This window comes from Semicossyphus pulcher, unplaced genomic scaffold (assembly GCF_022749685.1).
Source record: "Semicossyphus pulcher isolate SPU_LCO1_2020_fin unplaced genomic scaffold, fSemPul1.0.p SCAF_16, whole genome shotgun sequence".
Classification (NCBI taxonomy): Eukaryota; Metazoa; Chordata; class Actinopteri; order Labriformes; family Labridae; genus Semicossyphus; species Semicossyphus pulcher.
Window position 1 is genome coordinate 20,622,623 of NW_027211670.1, and position 15,348 is coordinate 20,637,970.

At 40.2% G+C, this 15,348-nt stretch overlaps 1 protein-coding gene across 2 annotated transcripts in view; it reads right to left on the reverse strand.

Annotated features, from left to right (window-relative positions):
* ttyh2 (tweety family member 2) overlaps positions 1–15,348 on the reverse strand; it is a 78,533-nt gene that overhangs the window by 39,701 nt on the left and 23,484 nt on the right. For both annotated transcript variants that reach the window (XM_069665076.1, XM_069665075.1), the window contains exon 3: positions 2,504–2,615. In XM_069665076.1, the coding sequence (XP_069521177.1) occupies positions 2,504–2,615 (112 nt within the window). The remainder of the gene's footprint in view (positions 1–2,503; positions 2,616–15,348) is intronic.

Genomic DNA, 15,348 nt, shown 5'->3' on the forward strand with positions numbered 1-15,348 from the left:
AAAAAACCCAACTATCCCTTTAATTTTCAAAACATTGTATACAAGACTCAAGTTAATCCTAGTCTCAAGTCTCAGGTCAAGTTTTAGGTCGATTTACTAAGTAGATGTCAAATCAATTTACCCACCCAAGTCTAAAGTGAAATCTGAAATCAATCTTTAGAAATCTCAAGTTCTCTTTAAACTTCTCAAGGCTACTATCATGTGAACATGTACAAAAGTGAGGTCAAGTCTCAAGTCAAATATTAGGTTTAATGTGTGCCAAGACAAGTTACATATTCAAGTCCCCGGCTAATCTTGACGAGTTTAAAATCAAAGTTTCAAGTCATTCTGTTCGAGTCTCCACCAAAATCTCGAGTCAAGTCTGAAGTCATTCTGTACAAGTCTCAAATCAGGCCGGACGGGAATGTAGTCTAAGAGTATCAGGTCAATCAAAACAGGAGGTCATGTCTGGTCCCGAGTCAATTCAAACAGAGGTGACAAGTCAAATCTTAAGTAGACCCGCAGTGATCTCAACTCAGCTGAGAGAAGACAGGTCTTAACCCTCGTCAAAGCATATTTTAAATCCCTGAGTGCAAGTCCAAGTAAAGTCACAGGCCAACGTCAGTCCTCACTATCACAACTTCACTGCATTCGTGTGGAATTTAAAGCAGTGAGCTACATTTTAGCAGCGTGTGATGGGTGTCTTTTTAGATTGAAAGTGAGGCAGATAAAAATAGAAAAAGTTCATGCACACATAACGAGCTAAAGTGAGCACAAGAAAAGACACAGGACAGTTCTTTGTTCTGCTGAAGCCACAGCGGGCTGGGAAGAGGTTCAGCAGGGTGAGCGTGTGTGTTTGTCTGTCTGGGGGAAAAGAGTTTTTGTGTTCAGAGGCTGTCAATTTGTGTGTAGCAGTAAAAAGCCATGAAAGAACCATAAAAACATTTAAAGGCATACTAAATTGAGTCCTCGGGGCTTACCTCCTCTCTCGTGAGTGTTTTTTGTGTCTGTGTGAATCACAAACAGCATTTTGAAGCCTTCGCTCAGAGCTGTTTCTTTCTTGCTATGGGCCTATAAACTGTGCTGTGAATAAGGACAAACTAAATTGAATATTTTCAGTTTGTCAGAAATAAGAAGCAAGATGCCACTAAGCTAAAAGAGTTGTTCTGATACTGTTACCAGTGATGGAAATGCCTCAGATACATCGGCACATACGCTAGTCAATGCACCGATCAGACACCATAATTATTAGCCTCGCCAAAAATGACTTACTTCTTCTTCTTCTCCAAAACAGGAGCCTACACAAAAATTATGATATATAACGGTGTGAGATAAGAGGAACTTCATTGAGGTAATTTGAGGCAAAAAACAAATGCCATGCTAGACGAGAACATCAGCCAAACTGGGCAAACGTTAGCAAACACTGTTTTCTTATCACAGAACTTGAAGCTGTATTTTTCTAAAATGTAAAGTTAAGACCATTAAAACTGGCAAAAAGACAAACTCAAGCAGTTTAATGTTCATCTCAGGCTCTCTGATGCTCTTAAGTGGAAACAGGACGTCATGAGGGGCTGCTAGCTAAGGTACCGCTAACGTTAGCTAGCGTAGCAGCTTTTAGGTACTCAGCTTGTTCTTAGAGGTTGGGTTCAAAGCCAGGCCAAACAATTAAATTGTTAAAACATTGAATCCATACAGGGTTAGAAGTATACGGCTTTTGAAATATTAAAGACCCCCTCCAGTGAAAATCAAGTGTTTAACCTTGTAAACATCTCCATGTGGTGTTCTTCATGTGCTACAAGACATATCAGGGACAACATCAGCAGTCATCTCCATGGCTGGGCCTGTCTGCTTTTAAACTGCAGCGTACCAAGGACAGGCTGAACAACACGTTTTCAGATCGGCAGGTTTGAGACGTCACAAACCTAAGGAGCAAATCCCATTAATGGACGGGGTGACGCTATGCGTATCATTACGTGTAACCTATGGCAACCACTTTGGCGATGTGCGAGCCAGCTGCAACTGTCATTGTAAGTTTTGTAAACTCACCACTGACTGCTAACGTTAACAGTATGACTACTAATAACTACATTTCAAGCTAGCTAAGTTTAACAAGTTACCACTAAACGATGGCAGACTTGTTTTATTTTCACAACGGAGGGGGCGGTTGGAAATGGGCAAAGCGGGGACTATGCAGATTCAGGAATTTTTAATGTGGGAGGAGGAAGAGATGCCTTGGGAGGATTTTTACGAGGTAATTAAATGTATTTTGCAGAAAAGCACATCAGACACAATTTATTGTGTTTATTAGCATTGTATAAAAGTCTTAAAACATGACTGGAGCTGCTCTTTAATATAGCCTTCTATAATAGTATATTCTTATAGCACTGATATAGAGAGGGATACTCAAGTCTAGGTATCTGAATCTGTATTGGGAAGGAAAAAAAGGTAGTGAAACATTTCTATTGTTTTATACAGATGTAATGGCGTTCATGTGACACTAATGTGAGGTCTGTGCCTGACTTACCAGACTGTCCACACCACCCAGCGTGTGATTGGCATTGTACAGGGAGTAGGTCAACTGGTACACGCCGTCATTGGTCTCACTGTTGCCATAGAATCCCACACCCACTGCGACGCTGCAGAGAGAAGAGACACACAGGTGAACCTTTGTCAAATTAATGAGAGGAGCAGAGAACAACAGCAGCACAGTTTGGCTTGAACATCCTGTATGTATGTGGTGATCTTTTCAGTCATTAAAATTCAAAGTTTGTCAGCTTCAAAGCCATTAGTTGGAACCTCGAAATTCAATGCATTAAACCTTAAAATGAGGATGTTCTGCCTCTTCTAAAACATTGAGGGAGGGAGGTAGAGATATACTACCTACAAGGAGTGTGGCACAACTGAAAACAGCACCCAATCAACATTTAATGAATATTTCATGTCTTCTTTTTCACCCTGGAATTTGGCATTATCATCAATTTTTCCATCAAACCTGACTTTTCTGTAAAACAGGAAAACAAAAGGTAATGAGGCACTTTGGGACCGTCCTTAACAGGTTGTTATTTTGTCCATTCAATAAATATTTGTCGAGGTAAACATAGTTATCCAAACAGAATGAGTGACAGTGGATGTGAAAGACGTAGTTGCTGTGTCCTCACACACAATTAAGGTTGTTGAAGCGCTAAAATATTGTTTTTGCCTCTTTCATGGATTGTTTATGTGCTGAACGTTCGAACACAATGTCTGACTCATAGACTGTTTTGCTTTTTAACTTATTGTGCTATGTAATATAGGAATACGATATGCGCTTCAATATGCGCTACAATACGTGCTACGATATGCGATACAATATGCAATACGATGTGCAATACGATATGCGAAACGATATGCGATACGATATGCAATACGAGATACGATATGATATACGATACAATATGCGACACGATATGCGATACGATATGCGATATGATATGTGATGCGATATGTGATGTGATATGTGATATGACACATGATATGACATGTGATCTGACACGCGATGCGATACGCGCTACGATACGCGCTACGATACACGATACGATATGCGATATGCAATACGATATGCAATACAACATACAATATGCGACATGATATGCGATATGATATGCAATATGATATGTGATATGAAACGTGATACGATATGCAATGCGATGCGACATGCGATGCGTTACGATATGCGATGCGATATGTGATATGAAACACGATACAATATGTGCTATATGCTGCGTGGCCCAAGATAACAATATTACGATGCAGCGATTCTGCGATAATTGATATATTGCAAGACAATCATATAATTATACTTATCGATATCTGATTAACTGAAGATTACAAAATGCCCCTAAAATAGTTGAGTCAAAATCACAGGGAGATCTTGAACGATGTATATATTGCCGTAACGATATTTTGTCCCATCCCTAATGTAATGGAGTTTTGTTTTAAGAAATACACCAAGATAAGAGACTGAAACTGTAATCAATGTGCAGCAAACCTATTAACATGTATCTGCACCTCCACAATGAGCAGGCAAAACAAATATACTGTATCTATAGAGCACTGAAGCAGCAAGAAACTGTTGGATCTCTGTGTTTAATTATGTAAACGACACTCTTTGAACCAGAAATTATACAACACACTGTTTTGGAATGCATAATTTAAAAATCTGTTTTGCATATTCACTCATCCAAGGATTTCATTTGTTCAGCTGGAGCATCAGCACGGGAGAAAATAATCACCCACGTAGAGTCACACATTTAAGTAGTGCTGAAACGTTCTGCCACAGGATGAGATTCGAAATGCTTCTCAGCGAGCCTACAAGACGAGAAAATGCAGAAAACTTAACGTCTCAAAAGAAAAATATGTGACGGCACTGGGAGTCTGGCCAGTGTAAGAGCTGAAGGTCACACTGGTAAACAAATAACAATCCCAATGTTGTAAATGCCAGGCTTTTCTGCTGTGTTTTATACTCGAGGCGGTCTGCCTCAGCTGAAATAAAGACCAATACTCCAACCTCAGAGGAAATGATTACCCTTTTATGAAATAAAGCATTAACCCACAGGGGAAGTGAGTCGTTGAGTTACACAGAAAAGGTCATAAAGGTAGTGTAATGAGAATGTTTTTTGGTTAGACCAATAACACATCATTAAATTGATCATAAAATAAGACACAAACAGGATCTACAAGGGTATGAAATAGCTTCAACATCACCGCTGACATATTTCCTGGGGGAAACTCTTTATACACTGAGTCACCAGTTTATCAAGTGCACCACTTATAGTCGACACAATTCAACTGCCGTGCAGTCAATCCTATTTCCATGAATCATTTCATGTTTACAAGTCATGATTCAGCTTACCATGGGTGACAAATTGAGAGTAAAACCAGCATAATGTATTCTTAAAAATCCGGCACGTGTATTTAACTGATCTGATGTCTAGTGACCACGTAGCATATCTTTATGACACTTTGTTTTTTATGCAAACATCTCTATTTGTTGTTCTCATTTATATTTAAGTGTGTTTCAAATATGTGCCCACAACCACGGCACAAATTATAGCCTCTAAACTGACCACAGAATCAACACATTGACTTTGTACTATCGAGCTTTACACCACAACTACACAAGCTTAAATATTTAAAAGCTGTATTGGATTTTACATCGGGTGATTACACTGGCTCAGACTCACTCACTACCTGATAATTAAAGTCACTTAATATTAAATAGACAGAAATAGCTGCCATTAGCAAATAGCCATAAATATCTGCTAAACTAGAGCTGAGCCAACACTTCTATTGATTTATTATTGAACAATATTTTATTGCCTCATTAATTTTGCAAGGTTTTATGAGCACCTCTTCACTTATCTAATCAACCATAAAACATCAATACAGCTTTGCCCGACCTCTTCATCATCACACTCAAAGCTATCACATCAGTTAGTCCAAACATCCATTACTTTCAGTGATGTCAATGTGTCCATAACTTTAACCTAACAATTCAATGATGAACTTTTAACACCATCACCATTTATCCATTCCTTTAAGTATTTATTTATAATTTTTACCAAAGCATTTTAACCATTTATCCTTGACTGACCATTAACAGATTAGCCATTAGCTTACTTTAAGCTAACATTATTCAACCATTTATCAGTTGATTTTAGCTCTATCAACATGTATCCATTACTTTAAGCTTTATTGAAATTATCTATTACTTTAAGCTAACCATTTCAACCCTTTAACCGTTAGCATACTTAACACTAGTTTTATCACCAGTTAGGCCTTTCTATTAATAAGCTAACTATGTTATTCAAGCAGTTATCCAATCACCATATTTCCATGACTTTAACCATTTCAACCAGTTATCCACTACTTTTAGCTACAATTTCAACTATTTATTCATTACCTTTACCAAAGCATTTCGACCATTTATCCTTTAGCATCACCATCAATTACTTTAAGCTAACCGTAAACTATTTAACCATTAGCTGTAATTTGAGCTTATACCCATATATCCATACTTAAAGCTTTATTGCAATGTATCCATTACTTCAAGCTTACCATTTTAGCATACCACTGTTAGCATACTTTAAGCTTTCACTAGCTTGATCACCATTCAGGCCTGCCTATTACTTTTAGCTAACTGTGGTATTCAACCATTTATCTAATCATCATATTTCCATTACTTCAACCTTTGTCACCATTTATCCATTACTTTAAGCTAACCATATCAACCATCTATCCGTTACTTTAAGCTAACCATTTCAACCGTCTATCCATTACTTTAAGCTAACCGTTTCAACTGTTTATCCATTACTTTAAGCTAACCGTTTCAACTGTTTATCCATTACTTTAAGCTAACCATTTCAACCGTCCATCCAATACTTTAAGCTAACCATTTCAACCGTTTATCCAATACTTGAAGCTAACCATTTAATTACTTTTAGCTTTTAGCTTTAGCCTCTTAAGTTTAGCTAACTATTCAACCATTAACGTCACTTTAGCTAACTGAAACTATTTATCTACTAACTAGTCCTAACTTTTTCAGCCATTTATTCATTACTTTTAGCTTTGCCACCATTTTTATATTACCTTTAGTTATCTATTTCAACTCTTCAGCATTTACTTTTAGCTAACTATTAGAACTATTTATCTTTTACTCTTAGCTTCTTTTTTAACCATTCATCCATTAAGCTAACTTCTCTGACTGCTAGATAGTTTTAATAAACTCTCAGCACATTTGTTAAAGCTGACTTATGAGTAGGCTATTCGTTTTTTGTTCGAGATTTCTAACCCTTAACCATTCCACAAAGACCAAACCTCAAGCGACTGAATCCCTGGTTGGGAACCAGTGCTATAAGCCACCACTTTCCCATCTTTAAACATGCTCCAGATATAAGCCAGGGCGAGTCAGGTCAGTACCAAAGGGAAGGTAAGCAGGAGTCAGCCTAATTGATTCTTCGTAGAATAACCTTAGCCTTGTAGACGCCTCCCTGATGCTCTGGATAAGCTCTAAGCAGAGAGCAGGGGCTATAAAACCATGGCGAGCTTTGCTTCCTGCAGCATTCACCTGGAACCAGCGGAGCGATGCTGAACGCAGGTGGTGCAGAAAAACAGGGGCTACTTTCTAATTAGTAAAACAAGGACACAGACTCATTAACTGACCCCCTGCAGGTAAACCACCCACTCTGCAGGTTTTACATAAATCAGAGGGAGGGGATTTGGGGAAAGGGAGGAGATGCATTAAAGAGACGGTAAAAAAAAAGGAAGAAAAATACAGACGGATCAAAAGAGACAGACTGACATTGATACAAGCAGACAGTACTCTATATAAGCAGACAGGGAGACACAACCAATGATATGACACAAAAGCAGAGCGAGATGACAGGGCAAACACAGCAAAAAAAGATGTGCTTTATGCCATTTCTTTTCTTTACCAACAAAATACATCACCGAAAAGAAAAACATACATGTGAGTTGCCCTCCTTTCATATCCGTAACAGTTCCTCTAATTCCGCAGTCGCAGAAAAGTATTGGGTAAAAAAGCAGCCGGAAGAAACTTGCACTTCTTTGAACCATGCAAATATTTTAAGGGTAGAACCTAATTAAAATAAGGGAACGGGGAGCGCAGAGAGGATTTCTCTGTTTTTTCAGCCCCTCTTTTTCGCTCTCTCAGTCCTTTTACTTCCGTCAGAGCTGCTCCTTGAATTATCCACGGTCTAATTCAAAGAGAAAGGATATCATAGATTTGAGTAGGCATGTCCCGAGCAGAGGTCCAAACTGTCACGTTGATAAATGACAAAGTGGATAAAAGACATTGAGGGGAATTCAGAGAAGGGACCAAAAGCTTCGGCCTGCAGCGAAAAAACGCCCCCGGCCACTATGAATAGACTCCGACATCTTTGAATATTTGAGCTTTTGCCCCAAAACGGCAGCAATGACTCTTCTGAGATGACAAATATAGACGGATGCATTTTAGATTCACAAGTCTCGGCAAGGACCAACCCCAAAAAAATCCTCTGAACAATCAGAAGGCCTTTAATATAAAACATAAAACGCTGCTTGATAAATGTTTCACCCACAACGTCTCTTTTTCAGAGCAGGGAGACTTTAGAAAAAGCCAATTAAAGGCCTGAGATGCAAAAACAATTAATAAATGGTCAGTTGCTAAAAATAAGCGACCCGAAAAAAGTGAAGCAGGGCTTTCAAACACGCCTGCTGTTATTGCTGATGCTGTAGCAGTTTCATTAAGAGAGTCTGGTGTGCCAAAATATTCCTGTATCGTTTCCAAAAGTGACACCATGTGAACAGCTCTTCCTCTCTGCCTCACTGCTGGTTAAGATGTCCTTAATTTAGCTTTCTGTTTGGCTACAGTCACCTTTGTAAATACATATTTCATGCATATTGAAAATATAACCTTGAATGTCTCCATTTACCTGGAAAAGGTGTTTCTGTCTGTGTAAATTTAGCTGCTTCGGAGTAGTTTGAGGGCAAATGTTTAACACCTATACGCACCCAAAGAGGGGTGTTTAAGCTCTCTGGAATTATTTGATTTAAGATCCCTCGCACTTATTAATACCAAAGAAGTCAACAAATACTGCACTTCTATACAAGTACTTTAAGAAACACAAACAGGGGGCGCTGGTTTAGCTCAGTCGGTAGAGCAGGCGCCCCATATAAAGAGGCAAAGTCCTCCTCGCATCGTCTGCTGTTTCGACTCCGACCTCAGCCCTTTGGTGCATGTCATGATTGCTCCCTCTTCCCCACACTTCCTGCTATATCGTCACTGTTCTTTCAATAAAGGCAAACTTTCTACACGTGTTGGATTTTATTGGCTACACTGTCATCAACCTTATTGTAGTTTAAGTTTTAATCTCGAAGATCTCAGTTTCGTTCTCTTTGGAGGCACCAGTGGTGATAAAAGGTAACTGTGGGAGCACACTTCCCAGATATCCAGACAGTGTTGCATGTGTGACGTCCACGGTCGGCTCCGGTTGTAACTCTTGATTTTCCTCGCCTTCCTTTTTAGACCATTTGCCTTCATCTGAGCGTCAAATTTGTTTCTTTTTCTTTTGATTTTCACTTTTGTGGCAACATTGGCGGAAAAAATCACAAGCGGCGCCCAGTTAGTGATGTGTTTCCATCACCCAGCAGTGGTTGGTCTGCCCGAGAGGGTAGGCGGAGCTAAGCGGCTGCTTTTCAAGTGTTGTGAGTAAACAGTAATCTGCTATGGCTGAACAAACAAAGAAAAGATGGATGACTACAGATACAACTTCAACAAGAAGTGAAAATCCAAAGAAGAAGAAACAAACTCGACGCTCAGATGAAGCAAACAGTCTGAAAAGGAAAGCGACCGTCAGCCAGGAAAATCAAGAGTTACAACCGGAGCCAACCGTGGACGTCTGGTTAAATTGGGAAGTGTCCTCCTGCAATTACCGCTTACCGCCATTAGGGGGCGCCCAAGAGAACGAAACGGAAATCTTCCACATTGTCACTTTAATGTTAAAAGATATGACTACGGTCTTAAACAACTCAGTGTTTTGTGGCCTTTTCTATGTGTACTTAATAATTCTCACTGCCTCTTCTCAAATATCTTACCTTAAACTAAAACCTAATCTTTGTACAACCTGCCTCCGAAAAACTGTACGATACTTTGATGTGGCAAATTGGAATTTATTTTGAATACGGCCAACAACCAATCTGTGCCCATTATGTTACATCATAGTTAAATAGTACGAATGCTGCAGTCCAGGTGTCCCCAGCATGAGCAGCTCCATCAGTTACGTTACAGTATAATCACATATTAATGTGCTCCACCACAGGCACAGCTCCAAATACAGCTGAGTGACATCTGCTCTGCTTTCTCCAGAGTTAATTAGGATGGACTTCACAGCGAATCAGCTCCAGCGTCTGTCAAACATCATTAGAACGGAGGAGGGAGAGATTTAAAGCAGAGACAGACGGTGGAGGAGGGGAGAGGACGTACAGAGTAAAGAAGTGAAAGGATGGAGGGAGGAACGTAAGGGTGAAGCGAGGGGAAGGATCCGCGCTGATGAGATTAAAATGAAGCCAGTTTTTCTGTTCCTGCAGGTCAGACACAAACTCCACGGGGAGATCGCTCAGCCGATTGACATAATCAAAGTTGGAAATCAAATGAAGGAGTGTTGATTTCCCCGCAGGATGCTTCCTCACACTTCATTCATCTCTCAGTATTAAGTCTAACAACTTATCAAGTCCGACCACGTTAAGCTCTTTAGACTCCACACCACAACACGTCACTCTGATGGGATTTCACTCTGTAAATATAAGACACACAGAATTTAAAAATATGAGCACATGACATATTTTATAGCACTGATTTTTCACCGTATCTAATATGACAGAGGTTCCTACTGAATTTAGCCTGAGCTGCTACTTAGGAGCGAAGAACAGACAGATGGAAATTATCTTGTTTTAGCAGGAAGGGAGTCACGTCAGGGGAGTCGACCAACTCTGTCACTTGATCATTAACGAGTAGAGACTTGGACGTTATTCCACGAGAGGGTTTATGGAAAATAAATAAAAATAAATACATTTAAAAAATGTGAAGTTGGGGTGGTTAGCGCTGTCGCCTCACAGCTAGAAGGTCCTGATCTGAATCCTGGTTCAGACGTAGCGGCCCTTTATGTGTGGAGTTTGCATGTTCTCCCCGTGCATGCGTGGGTTCCCTCCGGCTACTCCGGCTTCCTCCCACAGTCCAAAGACATGCTTGTCAGGTTAATTGGTGACTGTAGGTGTGAATGTGAGTGTGAAAGGTTGTCTGTCTCTGTGTGTCAGCCCTGTGATTGACTGGTGATCAGTCCAGGGTTTAACCCCGCCTCTCGCCCAATGACGGCTGGGATCAGCTCCAGCCCCCTCGCATCCCTGAACAGGATATAGATAATGCATGGATGGAAAATGTAGTTTCCATCAAAATATGAAGGAAATTTTAACACATTACCCCCAAAAATAAGCAATATGCATTCCTGAAATGAAAGACCTTTAAACCACATATTTGCAAAGGATTTTCTGTGGTGTTATAAGCTAATCACTGCACAAAACAAGCGTGAAAACTAAGTCGAAAGCCCTTTTCACACATGACAATTTCCAGAGTATTTCAAGACAGTCTGCCCCTGGCATTTTCCAGAGCTGCACTTTCACACATGTCCCCACAGCAGGAGATTTTCCCCGTCTGACTGAGGGGCGGCAGGACATAACGTAAAAGTACACTGTGGTCCTCACAGCCAGAAGCCCCTGAATCTCTCCATCTCTCCAATTTGCAGGCGTTCTCCTTCAACCTCAGATGCTTCTGATCATCCTGTTTGGGTCGATACGGCAATATATCATCGTCCTGACTCGTGCAATACAATTATCGAAGTATCAATATTTTCATTTACAAATACATGGCAGATTTCCCTGCGATTTTGACTCATTGCGTCACTACTTCATGACTCCTCGCGGTGGTGGAAATGAATTGGCCAAAGGTGTTAATCAGACATCGTGATGTATCATTAGACGATTGTCTTGCAATATATCAATTATGGCAGAATCACTGTATTGTGATATTATCGTATCGTGAGTCCGACCCCTAATCCGATAATGTGCTGCCCTTCCGGTTTCACTTTCGTGGAATGATATAAACGACATCAACCCCGCCCACTCGCTCACGGTGAATGTTCCTGGCTATTACCTGCTGCACTCAAACATCGGCTCATTCCGACGTCTTGCGGACATTTAACTCAGAGGCTGGCAGGAAAAAGTGCGCATGAAGTCGGGGTGAAGAATTCGGCTGTCTGCGTTCGCACATGCCGCCCACTCAGACAGTGTCGGGACACTTTCAGAAGAGCACTGCGCGTGTGAAAGAGGCTTAAGTGATGCAAGGTTGAGAAAAGAAAGACTGGAAAAGGAAAAATGTAATATCATAGAAACTATTTCAGCACATTTAAAGTCGGCCTGAGGCCTCGTTTTCAACCTGCCATTGTCGTGAACTGTCACTTGATTTAACTGGACACAGCGTGAAGCACTTATTGTTCTTAATAACTAAAAATAAAGCTTGTTCTTAAAACCAAGAAGCCGTGAGGCAGAGAGACATGTTCACAAATAGGTTTACAATCTAATCCCATATAAAGGCAATCAATTCATAAGAGCTTCCAAAAGCTTCCAACAATCTGTCAAAATGCAACAAGACTTAAATGTATTGTACTTAAACATACTGTATGTCATAACATAACAGGGCCCACACTTCCCACACTGCAGATTTCTACTCTTCTAATTTCCATCTTGTCACATAAATCTTTAACGCGAGGAGGACTGACACTTTGAAGTCGCTTTATGTTGTAAGAAACGACAACATGAATGATTAAGTATCACGTAATGAAGACTGGGCGACTTGGTGTGGAACAAAAAGCCATTTGCAGCCCGCGACAGAGAGAAGCCACCGGATAAATATGTGCGACATCAAGCTAAGTGTTTTATGATTAGTGCTTTAGTGCTGCGTTTCAGGGCAGTGATTTAAAGGTAATTTAACATGGTCGTCATTGTGCTCTGAGCCACCAGCGTGTAGCTTTGAGTATAGCTGACTGTGTTATGTTTCCTGTTTAAAACTTTAATGCACTTCATTATTCTTTTTTTTTCACATATACTTTTATAAATCTGGTTTATTAGATGTGGGCAAATATATGAAAAAGAAGAAAGGGGGTGATAATCATGAGCTTGATTCACCTACAGATGGTGTCACATGAGTGAACGTGAAGTCACTCATTGGTTTGTTGACGACTGTTTTGAAAGCATATGTCGGACATTTTTGCCGGTGCCATCTTGTTTTTTGGAGCCAGAAGTGACCATATTTGGACAAGAAGGAAACGCATTTGCAGGTCTGCTGAAATTTTAAATCAAGCCTGAAGACTCACCTGTTCACAGCTGCTTTTTATTCAATGATTTTAATACTTTTATTTTAATAACTATTCTAATTATTCATATCTGCACTGCAGCTTTTACCCTTATTTTTTATTTTTATTTTTATATATTCGCTTCTATTTTAGCTGTTTTTATTTTATCTTCACTTTGCTTTTTAATGTCCTGTTTTATGATGTGTTTCTTTGCTTTAGTTGTTCTGTGTAAAGCACTTTGAATTGTCTTGTTGCTGAAATGTGCTGTATAAATAAACCTTGCCTTGTAACCTCTCTATCCTGGTTGACAGTTTGCAATGACAGCGACTCATCAATATGTAATCAAACCCTAAATCCCACCCTTATTTGTCTGCGTTTTTACTCTGAACGGGGAAATTACTTACAAAGTTAACATCATGCTGCAGAGATTCAGGCCATAACATCAATAAGAAAGTTGGTTTCATACAAGCAAAAAACTTCTTGCGAACAGTGGAGTCGCCCACCGCTGGCCACAAGAAAAACTGCAGGTTTAAGTTACTCAACAGGGGCTTAACTTTTAAACCAAGAGGACACGCCCACTCCTTTTATACAGTCTATGTGCAGAACAAGCTGCACGGTGGTGCAGTGGTTAGCGCTGCCGCCTCACAGCTAGAAGGTTCCTTGTTCGAATCCTTGTTCGGACGTAGTGGGCCTTTCTGTGAGGAGTTTGTTGCTCGTTAGGTTCCTTGGTGACTCTAAATTGCCCGTAAATGTGAGCGTGACAGGCTGTCTGTCTCTATGTGTCCGCTCTGTGATTGACTGGCAATCAGTCCTGGGTGTACCCCGACTCTCACCCAATGACAGCTTGGATCGGCTCCAGCCCCTGCGACCCTATAGAAGATGAGTGGTATAGATAATGGGCCTGTGTTTAGCCTTTAGCGCTGAGCTTTCAGGATACTTGACACCATGAAACCGCTGTGTGTTCCCATTTAACAGTGAACCTCCTCTGAAACAGGACAAATGTACAACAGTGCTTGAAGCTTAATCTAATACTGCCCACTGGTTGCTAAACATGACCTGTCACATGGTCGGGAGAAGTATCCGCTCCTCTGGCTACAAATTCGATTAGCTACTTTGTGAGGAGAGCACGTCTCACTGACTGACTCAATAGGTTCCAGCTGGTGATGTAAGTGCTGATGTTGCATCAGTCCGTGTATTTAGGTTACTTTAGATCAGACTGTAAGTGGATATCTGACCTTATAGTTAAAGGGATGTGACAATCAGCAGCATTAAAGGATTGGGATGAGAGTTTGACACAACAGCAGAATGTGAGTCTCTTCTTCTATCCAGCCAGTCGCGGCAGATGTCTGTTGACCAAATGAGTCCGGTTCTTCTCGAGGTTTCTGCCTCTTAACAGAAACTTTTCTCTTGCAGCTGAAGCCAACTGCTAACTCATGATGGATTAGTGTTGGCTCTCTTCGAATAATACAACACAATTTACGGCCCAGACCTTCTCTGAGACGGCTTTTGTTGGGATTTGGTGCCGCATAAATAAAAAATGGATTGATTCATTGATAAAGTTGGGTGTAAGTTAAAGTAATGGAATCTTCTAGGTCATCTGCGTGGCAGCTACAGGCTACAATACGGCTATCGTTCATCTTTTATTCCAGCGAAACATTATTTTACATCGGGAAGGTTTAAAGTTCAACGCAAGCTTGATGAGAAGGAGCCGCCCGCAGCCAAAACAAATCACGTCTACAGCAGCGCTCCTGAGGGGAAACACTGGGTCAGATACGATCGGAGAAATCAGGAAGTATTTCTCCTCCTCAAAGTATTTAAGTGTTTTATTCAACAAATTTAATTTCCTCGGGATAAGACTTTATAATTAGACATTAAATGAATGAAATTATTATTATTTTCCTGTCTTGTGATGGTGACACGAGATCTGCACCAATGTGACGAATGAAAAACAGAATTTGACTCATGATAACAACCTGTGACATGCTGTCCTTTGCTTGGGCTGCATTATCCAGTCAGCAATGTAAACAGAAGGATTTTATAGAAGTAAAGTAAATAGGCCAAGGCTCATAAGCTTTATAGTCTGCAGGTTCAGACATTAAGCCGGGGGAAATGTTATTTACAAGTGCTGCAAGTGTTAAGATTCAAAGATCCATTATAATTCCTGAGCTGCGTTAGGCCCAAGACCTTTGAAATATCCGAGTTATTATCCTGTCAAGACTGAGAAAGGAAGTGCAAGGGTTCTTTATGTTATTATTAGGTTATTATTATCAAATGTATATAATCTGCATTAAAATTGAAATTCTTTCTGATAACTTAGAGGTCTCTCTGCTTCATTTTCTCCATGTGTTAGCCTGCGCTAAAAATAAAATACAGCTTTGTAGGCTTCTCAAAAGAGAGATTCTCTCATGTTAGAAGAAGAAGGAGAAGG